Source organism: Stomoxys calcitrans, chromosome 1 (genome assembly GCF_963082655.1).
Source record: "Stomoxys calcitrans chromosome 1, idStoCalc2.1, whole genome shotgun sequence".
Taxonomy (NCBI): domain Eukaryota; kingdom Metazoa; phylum Arthropoda; class Insecta; order Diptera; family Muscidae; genus Stomoxys; species Stomoxys calcitrans.
In genome coordinates this window covers 103,305,103-103,332,484 of record NC_081552.1, presented here as the reverse complement: position 1 = coordinate 103,332,484, position 27,382 = coordinate 103,305,103, and the positions used below count along the sequence as shown (strand labels likewise).

Below are 27,382 nucleotides of genomic sequence, written 5' to 3'. Positions count from 1 at the left end.
ATATAAGGTCTTGGACCCGCATTTATTGTCCGATTTTGCCGAAATTGGGGACAGTGAGTTTGTTAGACTCTTCGACATCTTTCTGCAATTTGGCCCAGATCGGTTCGGATTTGGGTATAGCAGCTACATGACCGATCTCTCGATTTAAAATCTTGGCCCCATAATAGGCACATTTATAATCCGATTTGGCTCAAATTTGACACGGTGACTTATGTTTGGCTTTTCGACATCCGTGTCGCCTATGGTTCAGATCGGTCGATATTTGGATATGGCTACCAAAAAGACAAATAGTTTGTTCTGCAAAATTGAATAATGATTTGTTCTTATTATACCACTCAATATTTATGTCGAAGTTGGTCCAAATCAGACCATATTTCGATGAAGCTGCTGTGGGGGCATACATTTTTCACAGGACTCTGACGAAAGGTTGTTTATATATATATATATATATATATATATATATATATATATATATATATATATATATATATATATATATATATATATATATATATATATATATATATATATATATATATATATATATATATATATATATATATATATATATATATATATATATATATATATATATATATATATATATATATATATATACCCGAGGTGGGGGGTATCGAAAGTTCAGCCTGGCCGAACTTAACGCCTTTTTACTTGTTTGTTTCTTGTTTCTTCTATTCCACACAAAAAGTTCAACATGTAAAAGGTGATTTTTTTGAGGTTAGGATTTTCATGCATTAGTATTTGACAGATCACGTGGGATTTCAGACACGGTGTCAAAGAGAAAGATGCTCAGTATGCTTTGACATTTCATCATGAATTGACTTACTAACGAGCAACGCTTGCAAATCATTGAATTTTATTACCAAAATCAGTGTTCGGTTCGAAATGTGTTCAAATTTTGACAAATTTTGATCAGCGATGAGGCTCATTTCTGGTTGAATGGCTACGTAAATAAGCAAAATTGCCGCATTTGGAGTGAAGAGCAACCAGAAGCCGTTCAAGAACTGCCCATGCATCCCGAAAAATGCACTGTTTGGTGTGGTTTGTACGCTGGTGGAATCATTGGACCGTATTTTTTCAAAGATGCTGTTGGACGCAACGTTACGGTGAATGAACACATTTCGAAGCGAACACTGATTTTGGTAATAAAATTCAATGATTTGCAAGCGTTGCTCGTTAGTAAGTCTATTCATGATGAAATGTCAAAGCATACTGAGCATCTTTCTCTTTGACACCATGTCTGAAATCCCACGTGATCTGTCAAATACTAATGCATGAAAATCCTAACCTCAAAAAAATCACCCTTTATATGTAATTGATAACTAAAGTAAGACTTAGCTTTTGCTTGAAGAACGCAACATATTTATTTAATGGTTAAAAAATAATGCTTAGGAATTTAATAATAAAATCACATATATGAATCACATCCGAGAAACATTTATTGAAAATTAAAATGACTTTATTTCTTTGTTTTGTTGATATTTGACTATTTTGGATGTGTGTCAGTGCTGCCAATGTTTAAAGTACAAAGCATTTAGTGGGAAGGGTGTTTTTATCTACAAGCTACCAAATCCGCTGGACTGGTAAATAAAACGACCGAAACATTGGAAAGAAATTCACATTCCAATTTGGCAGGTAAATTAGAACTACTGTAACAACTTATTGCTTGGACTGGACCTTCGTGATGTTTTTTATATATTAACATATGGATGCACACTTCAAACTAATTCCTACGCTCATGATAAATTTCCCTCTACTCTCTACACACTATTACACTATATATGCGTATGCAAATTCAGCATGTGGCTGTGGTTGTATGGTAGTTATTTCCCCATTTCAAAAACTAAAACAAAACATTTGTAAATTAAATCTTTGTCCTCAATTCATGTTAGTTCCATTTGTTGTCATTTGGAGAGCTCGCATAGTCAACTCATTGAATATGTATAAAGAATAATATGATGATACCACCATGAAGTTGATGGCTAAAGAGGGTCGTTGGATGGAGTGAAAAATGAATAAACTAGATGAGCCGCATGGTGCAGTTTTCCTTTTTTTTACAACCATTGCTGAACAAAATAATGCCATTAAATGCCATATAAAACTCAATTGCATAAGAAAATTTAGAAATTGTAAAATTTTGTGTGGGAAGTGATAAGGACAAATTTCATTTTTTAAAGGAAGTTCTCTGCTATATAAACGAATTCTTGTAGTTACAGTAATTTAAGTAGCAATATTGATCTGCTAGAGCCTAGTAAACCAGAGATATGTACTTACTCAGTGGGAAAACTACTAAGGCATGCTTATATCAATCATAAGAACAGCGCTTCAAATCCTTCTAAGGGAAGGACCGTATATTTTCTAAAATCAAGCTTCCAGGCGGACTACGTTGTAACTTCTAAAATAATGACCTGGCATTCTTCTATCGTGTTTATATATTCCTTCTGAAGTACCCCATAAAATATGTGCGGCACAGGTGAGTGTCTATTGAACTTTTGATGTTTTTAAGCGGTATTTACCGTTAAAGTCAAGTGCTAAGCTGGCAATGCTCAAACAATATATAAACATGGAATTCGGAGACCAAGACACGCGGATACGAAACAGGGAATGATAACAGGCCCCAAAGTCGCCGCCTTTTCTCGCTGGGCAAAAATAAAATAATTTTTTTATACTTTCTGATCAATTAGCGAAGAAATCTTGATTTTAACGACTTTTATATATTGGGTTGCCCAAAAAGTAATTGCGGATTTTTCATATAGTCGGCGTTGACAAATTTCTTCACAGCTTGTAACTCTGTAATTGCATTCTTTCTTCTGTCAGTTATCAGCTGTTACTTTTAGCTTGCTTTAGAAAAAAAGTGTAAAAAAAAGTATATTTGATTAAAGTTCATCCTAAGTTTTATTAAAAATGCATTTACTTTCTTTTAAATAATCCGCAATTACTTTTTGGGCAACCCAATAAATTCGTACCTGCTATCAAATGTAAATGGCTCATTGCCATAAATCTATTTTTTTAATGTAGAAAAATTTACTTCCTAAAAATTCACTCCTAAAAATTTAAAAACCATTTTTATTAGATTTTTTGTTGGTTATTAAAAATGGCCGACTTTCGACAAGCCAAAGCCAGCATCGTCAGTATCTTCACAACAAATCTTGATGACAGACTACAATCTTATGTCTGATTAGAGCGTACTTACGAACTCGAGCGGAGTAGAGATTTGTATGACGTAGTGTTGATCTACCCTTTATACAATGGGGAGCCACAATTCGGAAAATCCTATTATTGCTGTGGCGTTGGCACTAGAGCTGGCAAACTATTGACAATCACAACATTCGATGCTTTCGAAATTTCTAGCAATAAATATCGATATAATAATTACCATCACATATATCAAACGAAAATAAGAAGTAACAAGTAAAAGCGTGCTAAGTTCGGCCGGGCCGAATCTTATGTACCCTTCACCATGGTCGCATTTGTCGAGTTCTTGCCATGGTATATCTTTTTAGGCAAACAAAGGACTAAAGAAAAGAATTGCTCTATAATTGGAACAATATCAAGTAATGGTTCATTTCGGAAGTCATTGTGTAAAATTTCAGCCAAATCTAGTAAGCATTGCGCACTTTAGAGGATGATGAAGTAAAATAGGGAGATCGGCTTATAGGTTAAAGAAGTCAAGACCCCAGGTCGATTTATATGGCAGCTATATCAGGTTATGGACCGATTTGAACCATTCTTAATACTGTTGTTGGAAGTCATAACAAAACACATCATGCAATATTTCAGCCAAATTGGCTGAGAATTTCTCCCTGTAGAGGCTCAAGAAGTCAAGACCCAGATAGGTTTATATGGCAGCTACATCAGGCTATGGGCCGATTTGAACTATTCTTAGCGCAGTTGTTGAAAGTCATAACAAAACACCTCATGCTAAATTTCAGCCAAATCGGATAATAATTGCGTCCTCTAGTGGCTCAAGAAGTCAAGATCCCAGATCGGTTTACATGGCAGCTTTATCAAGTTATAGACCGATTTGAACTATTCTTAACACAGTTGTTTCAGCCAAATCGGATAGGAATTGCGCACTCTAGACGCTCAAGAAGTCAAGATCCCAGATAGGTTTATATGACAGCTATACCGGGCTATGGACCGATTTCAACCATAATCAGCACTGTTGTTAGAAGTCATAATAAAACACCTACTGCAAAATTTCAGCCAAATCGGATAAGAATTGTACCCTTTAGCGGCTCAAGAAGTTAAGATCCTAGATCGGTTTATATGGCAGCAAATTTAAAACGTGAACCGATATAGCCAATTTACAATCCCAAGCGACCTACACTAATAAGAAGTATTTGTGGAAAGTTTCAAGCGGCCAGCTTTACTCCTTCGAAAGTTAGCGTGCTTTCGACAGACAGACGGACGGACATGGCTAGTTTGACTTAAAATGCCATGACGACCAAGAATATATATACTTTATGGGGTCTTAGACGAGTATTTCGAGGAGTTACAAATAGAATGACGAAATTAGTATACCCCCATCCTATGGTGGAGGGTATAAAAATTAGGAGATCGATTTATATACGAGCAATATCAATGCACAGATCGAATAAAACCAAGTTTAATAAAGTCACTCGGAAGACATGAAGCAAATCATTGTATAACATGTTAGCCTAAACGGATGAATATAATATATCGATAGTGCCATTGACATTTTGCCAGCTCTTATTGCCAAAAAATCAAAAAATACTGGCAAAAATATGCTGTGTGAGAACGGGTAGATATACCTATTTGAAATTTCGAATGGTTAGAACTAAGGCGTTGTTGAGATCGTGTGCAAAATTTCAGAGATTTCCGGGCACCCCTTGGCAGGCCCCTAAAGTTGGTCACCTCGGCATTTCGAAAAATTGTTCTGCCACATCTTCATTTGTTGTCCGATCTTCAAAATACTTCTCTTACCATTCATAGTTTCAAAGAGATATCTCTACCAGTTCTCAAGCGGGATATTTTTTACTAGTTTTTTTTTTCGATTTTCGCCGACTGTGCGTCGTAGGTTATTATTTGCTTTTGAGATCTCGACAAATGGAAAGTGTGCCTGTCTGAGCGTTGTAAATGCAAATTTGCCCATGAGCATTCCATTAAGGAACAGAGGCAAACTGTGTGCTGTCCGATTCAAGTTTAAGCTCAATGGTAAGAGGCCTCATTTTTATAGTCCGAACGAAGTGCCGCAGTGCGACATATCTTTGGGGAGATGCTTTTAGATGGCTAGTACCTCACAAATATCACCAGTATTATTAGGGGATAACCACCGCTGAAATTTTTCTGATGTTCTCGCCTGGAATCGAACCCTACGGCAATGGCCTGGTAATCGGAATTGTAGGAAAACAATGTTCAAACGGCAATGGTGAGTGAATTTGGCTGAAATTTTGCGGGTAATTATTTATTACGACTAGCAAAAACCGCGTCATAAAAACCTATCTTGCGATTTTCCGTACTGTGTCACTAAAGGGCGCAATTATCGACAAAATTGGTTTAAATTTAACACAAGGTGTTTGTTATGTATTCCCTTAGCTATTTGAATTCTTGATTACCTGCCACAGTTTTTAATTGAATTTGGCTGAAATTAAACATATTTTGCTCTATGCAGATTAGATTAGGTCAATTTGTGTGGACCAAAAGAAGCTTCGAAGTGGCTATCAAAATTGACATCAACGACGAATTCCGAAAGAACTTGCCCATAATATTTACATTTTAGTACGTTTCTTCAATTTGTAGTGCGTTTCGCTTTATTTCCAATTTTCGCACCAACATTTACTCCTATCTAAAAACAAACGATCTGTTTCGTCTGGGCGCAGACTTTTTCTCTACAAACCGGATTGCAGACCCATGGTCTATTGGGAAAATGTTTCTAGTATTTGTCGTAGAGCCACGGATAATATAGATGCAATCATAGATTTGGTAAGAAAGTTTCCTCTCTAAAACTTCGAGTTCCGTGAACGCTGAATATGTCGAAAACTGTAGTACACAGAATAAGATCGATAAAAACTTCGAAAGCCAACGCGTAACAACAACAACCCAAGCAAAGCTGATACCATCTCGCTGACAAAACTGATGGTGCTCATTAAAGTGGTATATAGCTCGTTAAGCAATTCTACCGGGATGATCTGAGCCAAGTCGCTTTTTGTGCTCCAGAAATATTCAATGGGCTTTAAACGCCACTAACCAAGGTGTCTTTAGCGGTTTTGCAATAAAATTTGGAATCTATCGCCAGTATTCTCTCCGTCTTAAAAAACTTTGAAACAAGTAAAAGCGTACTATGTTCGGCCGAGCCGAATTTTGGGAATCCATCACCATGGGTTCTGCTGTATAGCTGTACCACATTCGGGCAATTCCATTGTAACGGGTGTTACATTTTCACTGAAATATACGAATATGTCTTCCGAACAAATATATTTAAAAGCTTCATTTAATACGAACTTCGTGCAATTGGTTCCACCTAACGGACCACCAATTAATATCATAGGTTTTACCAGTATAGAAAGCACAACGGCCTTCCAAGCTAGCATAATGGGTGCTACCGTTACAAATAGCGAAATTCGCAGGCCTTTCACCAATCTCTTGATTGCCTAAAAATTTCAATTCATTCAATAATATCTGACATGAAACTTCACATAATTATCTTTCATTTGATGTACCTACCCCCAATTTCATACTAAATTTCCCATAAACATTCCATTAAGGAACAGGGAATACTTCTCGCATATCAATGAGTGCAGTCCGATTATATTTTAAGCTCAATGATAATGGGCCTCCTTTTTTATGCCGAGTCCAAACGGCATGCCGCATAGCGACACCACTTGATAGAGACGTTTTGCAAACCTTACAAATGTAGCCAGCATTAGTAAGGGGATAGATTAGGTTAGTTTTAAAGGGCAGTCTCCACCACACTCAATTAGACGTTTCCGTCCATTGTGATACCACAGGAACAGAAGAAGGAAGATGCATTCTACTTCCTACCGTTGAACCATCCAGATCGCTTTAAAAAGCCTAACAACTTGAATTGTTGCGATACTAGGAGCTACCTTACACATTCCAAGGAAACTGAAATCTGTGGCTATGCCTCTAGCGCCATGTTAGGTAAGTATTCAGGATCAGGCCCGAAGGGCAACGAATGACCGCTTTGCAGTCACTGGCTAGAACAGGCGTCTCAGTCATTGTGCCTGCCTGGACGGGTTAGTGTCTAATCGGAAAACCAGTAACGACTTTTGCAGATGCTGTGAGAACATCGAAGAAGAAGAGACTATAGAACACCTTCTGTGTGTATGTACCGGCAGTCAGAAGGAGTTCCACTTTAGGTTCTCATTTCTTTGAGAACCTGCCTGAGTTAGCGGATGTGAACGTTCGCAAGTTATTAGTAAGGGGATAGTCACCGCTGAAAATGTTGTTGATGTTCACGCCGTGATTTGAACCCATACAATTGGCGTCATAGGCGGACGTGCGGCGCAGTGGCCTCCTCCTAAATTTCGTAACCTTTGATACATGTTTAGCCTCTTTTGTAACAGGCGTTACTCTTAAATGTATGTAAGCGCCCCGGTAGTCGAGTTGGTGGAGTGCTCGTATTGCCAAAGCGGGGGTCGTGGGTTCGATTACCACCAGAGGCCTGGGTCTGTCGCTACTATGGTATCACAATGGACATAAAAATTGTCTAAGTGAGTATGTAAAGGACTGGCGCTCCTACCTAACCTAACCTGCACTTTAATATTACGGGCGTTACGGAGTATCCTTATCCTTACATAGCAAAGCACATTTTTATAGCCACCACCATAGGATGGGGGTATACTAATCTATTCATTCCGTTTGTGACACCTCAAAATATTAGTCTAAGATCCCAGTCGATCTAGCCATGTCCGTCCGTCCGTCCATCTATCAAAATCACGAAAGCGCTCGAAGGCAGATACTTAATATTGATGTAGTTCGTTGGGGATTGCTTGTCAAATCGGCCTAAAACCCGACTTATGACTATGATTTATTTAGCTCTTACAAGCCGCAATTTTTGTCTGATTTGGCTGAAATTTTGCATGTAGTATTCTGCTATGCCTTTCAACAACTGTGCGTATGTGAGTACGGTCCGAAACGGTTTATAACCTGATATAGCTCCCATATAAACCTCTCTTCCGATTTGACTTCTTAAGTCCCTACAAGCCGCAATTTGTGTCAATTAAAATTTTGTTATTTGTGAAACTTTTTTGGAATTTACTCCTGTTAGAACATGTTATTGTAGTTTAGTCTGTGCAGAGAATTGTTATGTTGTCTTTGGGAAAAATATCATTGGCATTATTTTCAACTTCCGAACGCTAATTCAAAGCTGAAACAAAATTATACTGGTCGCCTTTTGAGTGCCTATTACAAAAGCTCAGGCCTAATATTTCTAAGAAGTTCTATCTCTCTCTAGAATAACCGATTCAACCTATTTGAAACCATCTTCCTCCGGCTATGTTCGTATAGAGGAGATGAAGTAAAAAACTTTCCAACATTAAGAACACCAGTCACAGGCTTAAGTGATTTGGATGCTTCATCTTTATCAGCCAATGATATACTTTCAACGCACAGTGTAGCATAAGCTTATGAAGGTAAGAGGTTGTTCACAAGCCTCCCTAAAAATCGTATTAGTATACGATTGCTTCTTGCTTCTGTATTAATATACGATACAACAAGAATTTGACAATTTGCCTTTCCCGCCAAATACTTTTGTTCGATTATAATCTACTTACAAAGCGAGTAGACGATTCCATGGCAACAACCACTATGTTACCCACTCACTCAAAACCAGTCAGTCACATCATCGTCATATGGTAATTCTCTTTAAAATACCCGATTGAAATTTCCATGGAATCTAACCATGTCATAAATAAGGAACAACATCACACTGTGCAGTAGTAAATTATAGTGCCAAAGCGAATAGGGGAATTTATGACATCAACATGTCAAAGTCAATCAAAGACCAACACCACATTGGGGTAAAAGGGAATTGAATGTTTAATAGGCAAGTATTTGGTCGAAATGCGCTTTTAAACTGAAATTTATGATACTCGCAATACCAACGCAACACATAGCAATGAAATATATATGACCACCAATAAAACCATAGAAACCTTTTGCTGCATTGAATCCTGGGTCATTGTATAACCAACATGGAATGGAGTAGTGCAACATACAAATGGACGTATTCATGAAGATCAATTGATGGATTTCAGTGTTGGCTAGTAGAGTAAAGGCCGCAAAAGGAAAGCGGCAAAGGAACTCAACATGAGGCCACCCATGCTTGTAAAAACAAGGAAAATAACAAAGGTACCACCAGAAACATAAATAAATACATATATAAAAACTTTGAAAAGGGGACAGACCATAGCATCGGCGACATAGTAATCCAACTGGGAATGAAAATTTTCATTTCAAAAATATCTGCAATCAGGTGTTATATTTACATACCTACTGAACGTTATTCCCAGTTTCGAGTTTGAACCCCCTGCTGGGCTGCCGTAACGAATGTCGTTATACCAAATTTGATAAGACCATTTGAGATGGTACAATGGTGGACATGTTGTGGCTCTTAAATGACTTTGAAGAAAATTGAAGTAGGTGTAATTTTATATAAAAAAATTTAACCAAAACTTTTTATAAACACATTAAGTTATTTACAATCTGTTTGCACATACAAACAGATTGCGATTGTGGTTAAAAATTGAATCTAATATTGTACAGTGTGTTTCATTTCCAATTCTCAGCAAGCAGGAGTTAGGTAAGAGCTATCGTGTTTCATGCTTTGGAGAAAATTGATTCGTCAAAAGTTAGTTATTCCACAAAGTGCAAGAATTGTTCTGAAGAATTTTGGGTGGGATTTCTTGAAACCTTTTAGATTCTACTAGTATTTGACTAATTGCACTAATTTTAAGATTGATTTTATGCTACAGGCTATAAAGATCTCTTTTCGTTTCAAAAATGTTTACACAAAAACAAGACATTATTTTTTTGAATCAAAAATTGAGTGGGTAAGTGAGTCCTAAGAAAATAATAATAACAAAAAATCAAATGCAAATTTCAACACAAATGCTCTAAAAGTTTATGTATGATTTGTTTAAAAATCGTAAATATATTGAATGTTTTTGCCGTTACACATTTGAACTCAGCAACATTCCGCTTATGATATAGCACTACTCCATTTGCAGTATCGCCATAGAAAAAATTTTGCATGGCATTATCAAATTGGTTCATAAAAGTGAAGCAACACACAGATGTTATCTGGTGTTTGTGTGAACGAAACGTTCGAAACTGTCCACAGCCGTTCACATTTGAGAACGTTTAGCTTCACAGTTTGTTTTAACGATTAAAAAAAGTTTTTGTGTGCTGCTGAGAGTCGAACCTGTGTTCCATCTCATGATTATAACTACTATCATTGGATGGAATACAGAGGCCTTACCACAGCCGACTATGGTTAGTATACATACACATTTTTTAAGGATGATGTTCATAACATTTGGTGCATGAAATCAACAACTCGTATTCACAAGCTCATCCCAGCATGTTGACTATAATTTCCACAACGAATTTTTATAATAATGAATCCATGGGTGAATGATTTTGTAACATCTTTTTTCAAACAGTGGATGGTAGTAAAATGATTTTCCTGCAGTACCACCTTAGTTCTCAAATAAGCTCGTTTACACTGGTAGAAAAAGCACTGTATTTTGTCGATACTGGCTGGTGTAATTGTTTTGGAGTTATTTCTAAAATATTTGTAACACCATTTGATATCAATTTAATACCAGGTGAAGGAGATTATGAAGAATTGACGGCGTGACATTTGTGTTCATGTCATGGCGGCAAAAGAAATGCTTAGCTTTGAATTTACAATATTACCGCCATTATAATATATTTGTTTTATTTTAATTACTTGTTTTAATACGATAAAATGTTTTTATACGATATCCAACACTTTGAATATATATTTTAACCACATTCGTACGGTCAAAAATGCTTCATTTATGAACCCATAGCAAAAATGCAAATTTGGCCATGAACGTTCTATTATGGAACAGGGACAAACTTCTCACATATCAATGAGTGCTGCACGATTCAAGTTTTAGTTCAATGACAAGGGGCCTCCCTTTTACAGCCAAGTCCGAACGGCGCGCCGCAGTGGCACACCTGTTTCGTGAGAAATTTTTTCATGGCATAGTACCTCACAAATATCGCCATGTGGAATGTCGAAGAGCCTAACTCAGCCCACAGTGTCAAATCGAGTAATAATGTTACAGTTATGTCTTAATATAGCCCGATCTTGACCATACACGGTACAAATGCCTAGGAGTCTAACACGATTAAGGTTTAGGTCAATGATGTGAGGCTTCCTTTTTACAGCCGAATCCGAATGGCGTGCTGCAGTGCCACACCTCTTTGGGAAGAAGTTTGTACATGGCATAATGCCTCACAAATAGCGCAAGCATTAGGAGGGGAAAAGCACCGCTGAAATTTTTTTCAAATGTACTCCCCAGGATTCGAGACCAGGCATCATTCAGCGTCATAGGCGGACATGCTAACCTCTGCGCTACGGTAGCCTCCACAGCTTCCATAGCAGCTATATCTAAATATAGCCCGAACTCCACCGTATTCAGGAAAGCCATGTAAGGGTCTAAAACAACACTTTGCACCTAATTCATCAGTTAAAAAATGCATCTTCTATCGGTCTAATAACTTAAGTCGTGAGGTCGGTAAATGTTTAAATGTTTATCTAAATATATAGATACCTGTGCCTTTTAAAGGTCCAAGGCCTTTAATCGGGAGATCGGTCTATATCGTTGCTATATCTAAATATAGACCGATCTGGGCCATATCAAACACGAATGTCGAAGAGCCTAACTCAGTCCACTGTGTAAAATTTTAGCGAAATCGAGTAATAAAGTGCTTTAATGGTCCCAAGAACTTGAATTGGGAGATCAGTATATATTACAGCTATGTCTAACTATAGCCCGATCCAACCATACTCGGTCCAAATGTCGAGGGGCCTAACACAACTCATTGTGCTAAATCTCTGCAAAATTGGTTGATTGATTCACTTTTTAGTGGCCTTAAACCTTAAATTGGTATATATAGCAGCTACATCCAAATGTAGACCGATCTTAACTTTATTGAACTGGGATGTCGAGAGTCCTAACATAATGCGCTGTATCAAATTTTAGCAAACTCCGAAAATAAATGCACCATTAATGGGCCCAAGACCTTAAATCAAGAGATCGGTCCATATGACAGCTATATCCATATCTGGGCCGATCCGAGCCATATTTAACAAGGATGGTGAGAGTCCTAACACAACTCGCAGTCCCAAATTTCAGCGAAATCGCATGAAAAATGCTTTAATGGGCCCAAAAACCTTATATATGGGGCTATATCAAGGCACAGACCGATATAACCCATCTTTGAACTAAATCTGCCTGTGGACAAGAGAAGTCAGTGCAAAGATCAAAGATCAAAGCTCAGCTCAATATTTTTATTTTGAAAGACTGTAGCGTGATTTCAACAGACAGGCTGTCAGATGGACGGATATGGCTAGATCGTCTCAGATTTTTACTACGAGCAAGGAATGGAAATGCATATTTCGATGTGTTGCAAACACTATGACAAAATGAATATACCCCTATCCTTCGGTGGTTTGTATAAAAACATGGTAGAGTGTCTTATGTGGTAAATGATGCTATATTGGTGTAATCATGTGAAAACTACTTCTGGGCATCAATGGATATGGGTTCAATCGCTAAATTCGTCGGTCCGTCTGTCGAAATCATGACAGCGGTCGAACGCGTATAGCTAGCCGCTTGAAATTTTGCACAGATACTTAATATTTATGTAGGTCGTTGGGGATCGGTTCAGATTTAGATATATCTCCCATATAAACCGATCTCCTGATTGGACTTGGGCCCCTGGAAGCCACAATTTTAGTCTGATTTGGCTGAAATTGAGCACATAGTGTTTCGTTATGACTTCCAATAACTGTGCCAATTACGGTTCAAATCAGTCTATATCCTGATATAGCTCCCATGTAAACCGGTCTCTCGATCATTGTTGCTCGGTTCCTAGAAGCCTACATTTTTGCCGCCTTGATATCGTATATTACTGAAATGAGTATGTTTGGTATCAATTTTTCTCTAGGTGTAATAACAGTTTACATTTTCATGAGGGCAAAGGTGGTGGGAAGATAAGCCAATCATTTTCTGCTTTTTTATTGCACATTTTGATGGTTTTTTAAGGATCGAAAAGTCTCCTGCTGTTTTTGCGTTTAACTCAAACCAAATGTGCGGTTGATGCATCCCATTTTATGTGGATGTCATTGATTTACTGCAAAAAATTAATGTTGAGATTTTAATTATTATTAATTAATTAATTGTAGGTAGTCACAAAATGATTTTCACAAAAACACATTGATTTATTGTTTAATTTGAAAATAACATTACGAAAATAGAAGCATAAAAAATAGATGCTTTTAAAAATAATCTTGAAACTGAAAGGTGACATTTTTAAGCCTTATGGAATTTGACTCGATCGTATGAATGTCCAACCAAATTTAATTTTTTAGCTTAGAGCGATTTGATTTAATAATATAAATTAAACAAATTTAAAATACTTAAAAGTTGTTTCGTTCTACGTTTCTGAGTACGGACTTCTAAACTGTTCGAAAACTGTTCAGAATCACTTTCTGATTCGATTTAGCTAGGTCCGCCTGTCTGTCCGTCTGTCTGCATGTCTGTCGGGCTGTCTATCTGTCCATGTTATTTTCTTACAAATTTATTACAGGCAACTTTTTTGTCCTTGGACGAATATTGAAATTGGAAGAAGTCGGCTTAGTATACATAGATACAGCTCCCACATAATATTGCAATTAAATCGTTATTTGTCTTCTCTTATTAATCTTCTGATCACTAGTGAATTTCTTAGATATCGGTTCAGTTTTAGATATAGCTTCCATGTATATGTGTCGCCCGATTTTCCCTTCTAAAGCCTATGCAAGTGCATTTATCAACCGATCTTCTCAAAATTTTGTACAACTATTTCCTTTATGACTCCTTTATGATGGGGGTATACTAATTTCGTCATTCTGTTTGTAACACCTCGAAATATGCGTCTAAGACCCCATAAGGTATATATATTCTTGATCCTCATGTCATTTTAAGTCGATCTAGCCATGTCCGTCCGTCTTTCCGTCCGTACGTCCGTCTGTCTGTCAATAGCACGCTAACTTCCGAAGGAATAAAGCTAGCCGCTTGAAATTTTGCACAAATACCTTTTATTATTGTAGGTCGGTTGGTATTGTAAATGGGCTAAATCGGTTCATGTTTTGATATAACTGCCATATAAACCGATCTTGAGTCATGACTTCTTGAGCGTCTAGAGGGCGCAATTCTCGTCCGATTTATCTTGAGCCAATAGAGAACGCAATACTCATCCGATTTGGCTGAAATTTTGCTTAAGATCTTTTGTTCTGACATCATATAACTGTGCGAAGTATGGCGTAAATAGGTATAGAACTTGATATAGCTGCCATATAAACCAATCTAGGATCTTGACTTCTTAAGCCTCTAGAGGGCGCAATTCTCATCCGATTTGGCTGAAATTGTACAACGGCTTCTCTCATGACCTTCAATATACGTGTCTAAAATCGTCTGAATCGATCAATAGCTTGATACAGCTCCCATGTAAACCTATCTCCCGATTTTTCTTCTCGAGCCCCTACAAGGCGCAATTCTCATCCGAATGAACCGAAAGATTACACAATGACATATACAATGTTTAGCATTCATTTTTGGTCCGAACCGGACTATAACTTGATATAGCTCCCATAGCATAACAGTTCTTATTCAATATTCTTTGTTGGTCTAAAAAGAGATACCGCGCATACAACTCGACAAATGCAATCAATGGTGGAGGGTATATGAGATTCGGCCCGGCCAAAATTAGCACGCTCTTACTTGTTTTTTTAACTTAGGCAGAAAATGTGTTTATGCTTTGTAATAGCATTTGACTGGTCTCCAATATCACGATTTCGTTCGATTTAGGTATTGTCAAAAAGGTATGTCTTCTAGGTTGAAAACATGCTCTTAAGAAAGAAAATTGCTCCACTTCATATTTTTCTGCCAAACGAAGACATCGAACTTTTACAAACAAACACACTTGCTCAACTTGCTACTCTATGTAATCGTCAATTGCCATAAGAGTAAGTTTTCAATGTAAGCATATTTGAAGCCTACAATGTTGGCGGTGTACCTCCCGTTCATTCACATGCTAACGCTGAATTTATTTGGTCTTGAGATAATTCATACAATCGTATATTGTCCGGCTGTAGACCATAGGGTAATCTGTTTCTAATACAAATAAAACACAAACTGGTAAGGAAAGGCAAAAGTCAGGCGGAGCCGACTATATAATACCCTACACCTACCGTACAGTTTTAATTTCGGGCAATATATAAATACATATGTATAAGAAAGCTATATCTAATTCTGAGCTGACTTTCAAACAGATCGTTTGAAAATTGTTGTTACTACAGTCGTAAGAGTGGAAATCCAGCGATAAATACGTATGGATGCTACATCCAAATTTGAACCGAATTTGATGAAATCCGTGCCCAATTTTGTGCAGATCGGTTACAAATTGTGTTTATTACAGCCATAAAGTGTAAATTTTGTGCAGATTGGTTGAAAATTGTAGTAACTATGTCCATTTTAGTGCAAATCGGGCGATACATATGTATGGGAGCTATATCCAAATCTGAACCGATTTTGGTGAAATCTAGCAGATATATTAAGATCAGTAGGAAAACAATCCGTGCCAAATTTTGTGCAGATCGGTTGAAAATTGTAGTTACTGCGGCCATTTAAGTGCAAATCGGGTGATACATATATATATATAGGAGCAATATCTAAATCTGAACCGATTTTGATGAAAATTTGCAGATACGTTAAGATCAGTAACAAAATAGTCCGTTCCAAATTATTTGCAGATTGGTTGAAAATTAAAGCTACTACGGCCATTTAAGTGAAAATCGGGCGATATATATATATGGTAGCTATATCTAAATCCGAACGGATTTTGATGAAATTTTGCGGATATGTTAAAATTAGCAAAAAACCAATCCGTGCCAAATTTTATGCAGATCGTTTGAACATCTTAGTTTGTACGGCCATTTAAGTGCGATACGTATATATGGGAGCTAAATCGAAATCTGAACCGATTTTTATACCCTACACCACTAATGTGGTACAGGGTATTAGAAATTAGTCAATTAGTTTGTAACACCCAAAGGATGAGAGATAGACCCATTGATAAGTATACCTTTCGACTCAGAATCACTTTCTGATTTGATTTAGCTGTGTCCGTCTGTCTGTCTGTCCGTCTGTCCATGTCAATTTGTGTACAAAGTACAGGTCGCAGTTTTCATCCGATCGTCTTATAATTTGGTACAGGCATGTTTTTCGGCCTAGAGAAGAAGCCTATTGAAATTGGAAAAAATCGGTTCAGATCTGTACAATTTGGTTAGCAAGAAGCTGTAAGTGGACTGTAGGTTTATTGAAGCTCCCAAATTGTAAGATATGAAAAAGAGAACAGTTGAAATAAAAGGCAACAGATCAGAATTCACAGTTACAGTTTATTACATTTCAGCAAGCCCTTACCGTCTTCTTGAGATGATTCTCTTGGGCCAAGAAAGTGATATGTGCAAAATTTCGTGATGATTGGATAACAAATACGACATGCACTTTGATTACAAGAATACATGGGCTCACAAACGGACATGAGTAAATCGAATCAGAACGTGTTTCTGAGTCGATCGGTATACTTATCAATGGGTCTAGCTCTTCTCCTTCTTAGCGTTGCAAACAAATGCACAAACTTATAATAACCTGTACCACAGTGGTGGTGTAGGGTATAAAAACCTCCGTTTTTTAAAGTGAGGCAGAAAGATTTTAATAATGTTTTTCCAAAGACAAAATTTCAATGCAATTTTTTAAGACAAAATATCCATAACATTTTTTCTAAAGCTTAAAATATTAATGAAATTTTTGTTTATAACATAATATTTTAATAAAATTTGTTCTAAACATACAATTTTAATGACATTTTTTAAAAACGCAAAATTTCTATGAATTTTATTTTTAACTTCTATGAATTTTTAGACAAAATTTTAATGCATTTGTCTCTAAAGAATTTTTACTGGAAACCATTTCTAAACACCAAATTTCTAGAATATTATTATTATTTTTTTTTTTTGAAAATAATTAAGAGAGATTTTTGAAGAAAAAATATTATTGATATTTTTTCAAATTTGTTCAAGGACAAAATTTTAATGACATCTCTTGAAGCAAAATTTCAAAAATTTTTCCTCAAGACAAAATTTTAATGGAATTTTTTTCTAAGACAACTTTTTAGTTTTTTTTTTTTAATTTTAATGACATCTTTTGTTATTTTGTCCAGAGTCGGAGTCGAGATAATTTTCTCCACACCGACTCCGGGCAAAATTGGTCGACTCCGACTGCGCAGCAGGGAGTATGCTAATTTCGACATTCTGTTTGTAACTCTATTCATCTAGAATATTTCGAGGACCTACAGGCCCCATAAAGTGTATATATTCTTGATCGTCATTACATTTTAAATCGATCTAGCCATGACCGTCCGTCTGTCCGTCCGTCCGAGTCAAGCTAGCCGCTTGAAATTTTGCACAAATACATCTTATTAGTGTTGGCCGATTGGGATTGTAAATGCGCCATATCGGTCCATGTTTAGATATAGCTGTCATATAAACCGATCTTGGGACTTGACTTCTTGAGCCTCTAGACGGCCCAATTCTCATCCGATTTACCTGACATTTTGTATGAGGTGTGTCGTTATGACTTTCAACAACTGTGCTAAGTATGGTTCAAATCAGTCTATAACCTGATGTGGCTGTCGTATAAACCAATCTGGTGTCTTGGCTTTTTGGCCTCTAGAGGGCGTAATTCTTCTCCGATTTAGCTGAAAATTTGCATGGTGTGTTTTGTTATGACTTCCAAGAACTGTGCATTATCTGGTTTAAATCGATTCAAAGCCAGATACAGCTGCCATATAAATCGATGTGGGATCTTGATTTCTTGAGCGTCTAGAGGGCGCAATTATTATCCGATTTGGCTGAAATTTTTTACAACGGCCTTTCTCATGACCTTGAACAAACTTGTTTTATGTTTATAGGTTGAGAAGGAGATTTTTGTCCAACATGGTGGGATAAATTGGACTGCAGACTTTGCAGTCTGGTATTAGACATTTTAGTGGTTATTTGACTGTACTGGTTATTTGACTTGACATTAAATCGCTGCCAGATGACAAAGGGATGTAGCAGATTACTGCAAACTGTGCGGAGACGTGTAGGAATTAAAAACGACGAACACATGCTGTGCCCATATCCGCACTGCAAATTGAAGACACAGAACCCTTAAAGATTAATTTTGTCTCGACTCTGAGTATGTGTGAAAATGACAAAGAGCCTATGTTTTGTCATAGTTCAATTCCTTTGTAGTCTAGTTGACGCCAAAATTTCAGCTTGGGAAAGAAACAAATTTAGGTGTAACACCGTTGTACCTGTAAATGATAATTCTTGAATAAAATAACTGAAAATATACCCAACTATATAAACATCTTAAAACTCCTTTTTATGTAAAAAAGAAAATCATTTCAGCCATTTGTTTGAAGAAATGTGCTAATGACCAACCAACAAAAAGGACGGCATTCGAGATTGTGACCAACAACAAATCCCCAAACAAATTGATGATGAAGCACTAATGTTAAACAGAATGATGACTCATGAGATTTCTATTGGTTTAGGGAGGGGTTTCCTTTAATCTCGGCAGGATAAGTTGCATAAAGAAGCAGGATCTGTCTGAAGGCGCAGGAGGCCGCATTTTCCAAGCTGATGTGGTGATTTAATATTCTGCAAAAGCTATGACAAAAAACGTGCTTTGCTTTTCTCTGCTTTTGCTTAAAATTAACAAGCAGCTTCTTATCCTTCGAGTAAATGGTTGAGAGTGTGAGTGTATATGCACATGTGGCAGTGTGGTGGTAACATATGTTGCTCTGTACACCCAGTTAGGAAGCCTTGCCAAGGCTATGTGATATGTTGTTCGCAGCAAATGCGCAACCAAGAGACTTTAGTCATGGTTTGCGTAAAGTGTATGGCTATTCAAGGCCTCGGTGAGCATAGGCTGTGGATGTTTTATTTTCTCTTAATTGAGGGTTAACCGGCGTTGATGATGTTTGTCAGATACTTGTTTATCCCAAAGGCAGAGCAAAAAATCTGTGGTCACACCATATTTTGGCAGTTTTTGGGCAGCAAGAAATTTGGTTTTGTGCCTTGTACTCTTGGCCCTTTGGAAAACTTAATGCTTTTTGCACACATTGTATGGTGCAGCCAGAAAATACATTTGAAAATAACTTTCGAAATATGAAATTTAGTTTGCCCCTGTTGTGTACTGTTTGTGTTTTTTTATTTTAGACAAAATTTTCCCTAATTACTTTTTCCCTCGTTTTGAGGCCATTAAATTTAATACCATTTCCATTTGTCTATTGTTTCTTGCAGGTCTGGTTTCAAAATCGTCGCACCAAATGGCGCAAACGACATGCCGCCGAAATGGCCACGGCCAAACGCAAGCAGGACGATATTGGAGGCGACAATGGTGACGATTGCAGCGAACCCATGGACAGTGACAGTGAAAGTCTGGATATGGGCGAAAACCCAGCCCAGAGAAAACGCAATCGCATGGAGGATAATTATCGACATTAGTCAGAGTTTTAATTAAAGAAAGAGATGTTTTCAGTAAGCAATTACCACATAAACGCAAAACGAATTTAATTTGGTGAAAATATTCCGATATACAAAAAGAAAAACAAAGAAAATATATTCTTATATATAGAGCTCCATAAAGTAAACTTAAAAAAAATTATTTGCTTATTTTTCAACCTTTTTTTTCTAATATTAGGCCTTTTGTAAATGTTTTCTTTATATTTTATTTTGTATACAAAAAAACGAAATCTAAATCTACAACATAAAATGTTAATAAAATCTAATAACAAAAATTCTCAGTTTTCTTCTCATACTTTAAAAAGTCTTTTGAAGACAACCTACTTATATTACTTTTTTTTAGATGTTTAGAAAATAATTCAAAAATTTTCCAACCCATCTGCATACTTGTAAATACAAAAAAAAGCAGATATAGTCGGAGTTTAATGACTATTTGGAAGAATATTTTATTTAATTGGTTAGCTGTGCAGTCAGAAAAAATCAAGGGCGTTAAAATGTAGGAAGTAATTGAATTTTTACTATTGGGTTGCCCAAAAAGTAATTGCGGATTTTTTAAAAGAAAGTAAATGCATTTTTAATAAAACTTAGAATGAACTTTAATCAATTATACTTTTTTTACACTTTTTTTCTAAAGCAAGCTAAAAGTAACAGCTGAAAGAATGCAATTACAGAGTCACAAGCTGTGAAAAAATTTGTCAACGCCGACTATATGAAAAATCCGCAATTACTTTTTGGGCAACCCAATATTATTAAAAACTATGAAATACTTTAGGTTCAGGTTGAATGGGTTGCCCACCATAAAGATGGGTTGACTCGCAGTCTAGTTTGGTCAATTGTGAATCCCTAGCTAATAAAAGTTGATGAGATATATGGCACATTATTGTACCCACCTCCATAGGACGGGGGTATACTATTCTGGTCGTTCCGTTTGTAACACCTCGAAATATTGATCTGAGGCACCAAATATATATGTATTCTTGATGGTCTCCACATTCTGAGTCGATCTAACCATGTCCGACCATCTGTTGCTATCACGTTAGCGCAGCAACGAACGAATGAAGATATCCGCTTAAAATTTGGCACTGACACTTCGTTGTGGATTATATATGGATTTGGAGATAGCTCCCATCTCCCGACTTGATGTATTGAGCCGTAGGAAGCCGTAATTGTTATCCGATTTGGCCTAAATTTTGCACAGGGTGCTTTTTTATGACTATGGTTCAAATCGGTTCATTTGCGGAAATTTTTTGCATAATCCATCGTGGTTGGTTTCCAAGATTCGGCCCGGCCGAACTAAGCAATTTTTTACTTGATGAATATAAACCTGAATAGGTTGCAGATGCAGCACTGCTGCCAAACCTGCGTGCGGTGTAGACCTTAGCTCTCCCTGGTACGAGTTTTTGTGCCGACTTAGTTATTCACGTTTACTTTTATACACTCCGTCATGGAACAAGGAGCACATTTACTTCATTGTTTGCCTTCGCACAAGTCACAATGCCCGTTCGTTTGTAGACAATTATACATGTAGAGATCTGTTATTACTTCCAACTGCCATGACAAGTATTGTCGTATGCACGTCCCATATCTCTACTTTTGACAGATTTAGCCTTTGAAAGACTCAATTCTTATCCGATATAGTTGGAGGTACTTTGAGTTTTCTTATCACTTTCAACATTGGTAAAATGTGTGTGTATGTAGGCAAACAATTATGCCTTGTTCTCCTCCAATTTGTCATTGAACTTCCATTCCAGTAAAAATAAAAAAATTCTCATTAAGTGGCCACATTTCGAATAAATTTAATTTATTTTATATTGGTTTTTTAGTACCTATCAAGAGGAAATAAGAGAAAAAAACTATTTTGCAAATTATCTGTAAAAAGCCATTCTTAATATATAAATAAAATTTAACTCATATAGTAACTTAACTAAATTAAACTTCTACATAATAATAGCAATGATAACTTTAAATATAACTATAAACAAGTATAAATTAGCAACTATTGTAATAGATTAGCTTAAACACAATCGTATGTACTGTACAATATCACCTCCTTCGGTTTATTATTTTGTAAACATTGTCATTTCAGTTAAAGCTACTTAAATCATTCCACTTCATTGTTGTACATGGCACCTTGTACTTAATAGAGAAAGAACATTCAATCATTTGCCTAAAAAGATGAAATATTTCTTTTCACTTGACGAATTTCTTTTAACTGTTATTTCTTTTAACCACCTTTTTATTTGTTTGTTTTCTTTGTTTCATACTTCCTACTTTTAGTTTAATATTGCGTGTTCTTTACTTATTAAGCTCTTATTGAAAAGAATATATAAGAAAATCATATACTTAAAGTAACAACCATTGAAAAAATTAATGAATATAATTTAATAAAATATATTCAAATTTTGTCATAACTGTTAAGTGACACATGATTTAAACTGAAGAAACCATAAAATAAAATAAATTACCTAAAATCTAATTTACATACTTTTTTATTTACAAACTAGCTGACCCGGGCCCGCTCTGCTGCGCCTTCTTTCAGCATCGTGCTCTTCTTTCAAATACCTTTTATTCAAATCCCATATTGCCATCGGTTTAGGGGAGTTTTACCGGTGTTTACCCTTTGGGGGGTGTTTTGGGGGAAGGGGTGATGCCCACATGGTCCTACATTTGGATATCAAATTCGTATTCTACTCCCAAATACCTTTATATGAGCCCCATATTGCGATGGTCAGTAAAAAATTGCTGTTTGTGAAATATTTTGTTGAAGGGGTAGACCCCCAGAAAATTGGTTCCGAAAGGGGGTATCAATTCTTCCTCTGCCCCCCAATACCTTTTATTTAAGCTCCACATTGACATGGTTGGTAATTATGCCCGATTTTGGGGTGTTTTGGGGGTTGGAAAATCCCCAAGCCCGAAAAATATATCAGCAACGTGCTCTATTCTCATGTATCTATATATCATTTATTTGAACCCCATATTGCCATTGGCCTCAAAATTGGATATCAAATTCGTTTTCTAATCTCATTTAAACTCCTTATTGCAAAAGTCTGCAAATATGTCCGGTTTGGGGTATTGGCCCTAAAAACTATGAATATTTAGTCCCACTCTCTTTAAGACGCAAATTGTCTTGGTGAGCAAATGTGTCCTATTTGGGGGTTGTTTTGGTGGTGGGACGTCCGCGAGACAGTTGGCCCCTAATGTTGATATCAGATACGTGGTCTACTCCCACATACCTTTAATTTTAGGGGGTGTTTTGGGGTTTGGGCGGCCACTCAGTGAGTTGGCCGTGAAAATTTATATCGGGTTCGTGTTCTACCCTAAAAACCCTCTTATTTGAGCGTCATATTGCAATAGTCAACAAATAAAGGGTGATTTTTTTGAGGTTAGGATTTTCATGCATTAGTATTTGACAGATCACGTGGGATTTCAGACATGGTGTCAAAGAGAAAGATGCTCAGTATGCTTTGACATTTCATCATGAATAGACTTACTAACGAGCAACGCTTGCAAATCATTGAATTTTATTACCAAAATCAGTGTTCGGTTCGAAATGTGTTCAAATTTTGACAAATTTTGTTCAGCGATGAGGCTCATTTCTGGTTGAATGGCTACGTAAATAAGCAAAATTGCCGCATTTGGAGTGAAGAGCAACCAGAAGCCGTTCAAGAACTGCCCATGCATCCCGAAAAATGCACTGTTTGGTGTGGTTTGTACGCTGGTGGAATCATTGGACCGTATTTTTTCAAAGATGCTGTTGGACGCAACGTTACGGTGAATGAACACATTTCGAACCGAACACTGATTTTGGTAATAAAATTCAATGATTTGCAAGCGTTGCTCGTTAGTAAGTCTATTCATGATGAAATGTCAAAGCATACTGAGCATCTTTCTCTTTGACACCATGTCTGAAATCCCACGTGATCTGTCAAATACTAATGCATGAAAATCCTAACCTCAAAAAAATCACCCTTTACTACCTATTTGTGTGGTGTTGTGGGGGTGGGGTGGCCCCATCGACACTTTTCCCGAATATTGGTATCAGATTCGTGCTTTACTCCCAAGGACCTTTCATTTGAGCCCCATATTGCTATGGTCGTAGATCTGTCCACTTTGGGGGCTGTTTTTGGGGAGAGGCGGCACCCCAAACACTTGGTTCCATATTTGGATATCAGATTCGAATTCTACAATCAAATACCTTTTATTTAAGTCCCATATTCCCATGGTCAGAATCTAAGCCCTGTTTGGGGGGTGTTTTGGGGAAGGGGTGGATCCCCAGAAACGTGGCCCCACATTTGGATATTAGATTCATATTTTACTCGTAAATACCTTTCATTTGAGTCCCATATTGCCTTGGTCGGTATGTATGTCCGATTTAGGGGTTGAATAACCTTATTTGACACAGTTGTTGGATATCATTACAAATTACTTCTTGCAAAATATCATTCAAACCGGATAAGACTTGCGCCCATAGTGGCTCAAGAAGTCAAGATTCGAAATCGGTTTATATGGCAGCTATATCAGGTTATGGACCGATTTAAACCATACTTGGCACAGTTGTTGGATATCATAACAAAACACGTAGTGTAAAACTTCATTCCAAGCGGATAAGGATTGCAAACTCTAGAGTCTGAAGAAGTCAAGACCCAAGATCGGTTTATGGGGCAGCTACATCAAAACATGGACCGATATGCCCCATTTACAATCTTAATCGACCTATACTAATAAGAATTATTTTTGCAAAATTTTTAAGCGGCTAGCTTTACTCCTTCGGAAGTTAGCGTTCTTTCGGAAGACAGACGGACGGACATGGCTAGATCGACATAAAATGTCACGGCGATCAAGAATATATATACTTTATGGGGTCTCAGACGAATATTTCGAGTAGTTACAAACAGAATGTCGAAATTAGTATACCCTTTGTTGAACATGATAAATATGATATTTTATCATTTTAAAAAATGCTACTGAAGCTTTTTGGACCGGTGGCCCCCTTGGGGATCCCCCCCACGGGGTCCCTGCCTCCCATATTAACCAATCTCCCGATATATGGCAGCCATATCGAAACATGGACCGATATGGCCCATTTACATCCCAACCGACCTACAATACATTAATTTTATTGTGCAAAATTTTAAGCGCATGCTCTACTTCTTCGAATGTTAGCGTGCTTTCGACAGACGACTAAAAACGTCATGACGATCAAGAATATATGTACTTTATGGGGTCTTAGACGCATATTTGGAGGTATTACAAACGAAATGACGAGATTAGTATACCCCCATCCTCTAGCGGAGGTTATAAAAAAGTTTCTTTAAGATGTGTGCAAAAGGCAACGAGGGTTGCCTTTTATATATCGGGATTTGGCAACCCTTGTGTTGTAATCTGCCAACTGACTATCGTAAAGATAGAAATTTTTGAGGTTATACGTACTCATAATGTTTTGACATACGAGCGCTATTTTGTTGTTTACAGTAACTTAAAAGATACATCTCGCCCAAAAAATTTTTCGTATGATTATTTTTTACAACTTTCGACGTGGATTAACTCAACAACAGTGCATCGATGAACTTAATTCAATTTTTGGAGATGAAGCATAAGAACCAGCGATGGTATGGTGAATTCAACCGAGGTCGTAGGTCACTTTAAGACGATTTTCGTGAAGGTCGTCCCAAATCAATTGTTGTTCCAAAAGCCATTGATGCTGTGCGCCAACTGACATGGCGCACAGCCATGTCTCAATCTCACTGATCGTGAGATTGAGACACCCTTAGGTATTAGTGGGACCAGTATACATTCAATATTGCATGAACATTAAAAAAAATGTGTTGATCAATCGCTCAAAAAAAGGCTCGTGTTGATTGTTCGAAAAAAATGCTCCAAAAATACGATCGCGGTGCTTCGAAACACGTCTATGACATCGTGGCATGTAATGAATCGTGGATTTACGTGTATGACCCTGAAAGTAAACAGCAGTCTATCGTATGGGTGTTTCAAGATGAGCACCATCCAACAAAATGTTGCTCGCACACGAAGCACTTCCAAGCAAATGATGGCCTGTTTTTTCGGAAAAACTGGACATGTCGCAATCGTACCACTAGAAAAACGCAGAACAATCAATTCTGAGTGGTACACAACCATCTGCTTCCCAGTTATCTTCCAAGAAATCAAGAAAACCAACCGCCGAAGATGGATTACTCTTCAATACGACAGTGAGTGCTCTCACACATCGGCTCAGACAACTGCATTTTTGAGCACTCAAAACAACAATTTGATGGGTCATCCGCCGTACAGTGCTGACTTGGCACCGAATGACTTCATTTTATTACCGTACGTAAAAAATAGAATGAGAGTTCAACGTCTTTCGACACCTGAAGAAGAAGAGGTTGATGCGTACAGAAAGCATGTTTTGGAGATACCTCAATCAAAATGGCTAAAGTGCTTCGCCAATTGTTTCAAACGCTTACAAAAGTGTATAGATTTGAATGGGGAATATTTTGAAAAGCAGTAAATCGATTTTGGCTAATTAATATTTGTTTTTGTTCTCTAATCTCATTGTAATTGATTTTAGTAGTGAAAATAAGCACTATTTGACTTTTTTTAGAATTTTGGCTGCCACGACCTGATTTATGGCTAGGATAAGACGAGATACTCCTTTAAATTTCGGAAGCATGTAAAGCTTTAATCTAAAGTAAAAGAAGGTTATAATATCACCGTGGAACTTTTTTGTGAATTAAAAATATACTAAAACAAGTAAAAGCGTGCTAAGTTCGGCCGGGCCGAATCTTATATACCCTCCACCATGGATCGCATTTGTCGAGTTCTTTTCCCGGCATTTCTTCTTAGGCAAAAAAGGATATAAGAAAAGATTTGCTATGCTATTAGAGCGATATCAAGATATGGTCCGGTTTGGACCACAATTAAATTATATATTGGAGACCTGTGTAAAATGTCAGCCAATTCGAATAAGAATTGCGCCCTTTGGGGGCTCAAGAAGTAAAATAGAAGGATCGATTTATATGGGAGTTGTATCGGGCTATAGCCCGATTCAGACCATAATAAACACGTATGATGATGGTCATGAGAGAATCCGTCATAAAAAATTTCAGGCAAATCGGATAATAATTGCGATCTCTACAGGCTCAAGAAATCAAGATTACAGATCGGTTTATATGTCAGCTATACCAGGTTATGAACCGATTTGAACCGTACTTGGCACAGTTCTTGGATATCATAACAAAACATGTCGTGCGAAACTTTATTTCAATCGGATAAGAATTGCGCTCTCTAGAGGCTCAAGAAGTCAAGACCCAAGATCGGTTTATATGGCAGCTATATCAGGTTATGAACCGATTTGAACCATACTTGGCACAGTTGTTGGACATCATAACAAAACCGGTCGTGCAAAATTTCATCCCAATCAGATAAGAATCGCGCACTCTAGAGGCACAAGAAGTCAAGACCCAAGATCGGTTTATATGGCAGCTATATCAGGTTATGGACCGA

General features: G+C 37.0%; 1 protein-coding gene across 2 annotated transcripts in view; it reads left to right on the top strand.

The window, feature by feature from the left end:
* LOC106094805 (homeobox protein Nkx-6.1) overlaps nt 1-20,001 on the top strand; it is an 86,656-nt gene extending 66,655 nt beyond the window's left edge. For both annotated transcript variants that reach the window (XM_059360138.1, XM_059360137.1), the window contains exon 4: nt 19,658-20,001. In XM_059360138.1, the coding sequence (XP_059216121.1) occupies nt 19,658-19,861 (204 nt within the window). In that variant the 3' untranslated portion in view covers nt 19,862-20,001. The remainder of the gene's footprint in view (nt 1-19,657) is intronic.
* Nucleotides 20,002-27,382: the final 7,381 nt, after the last annotated feature.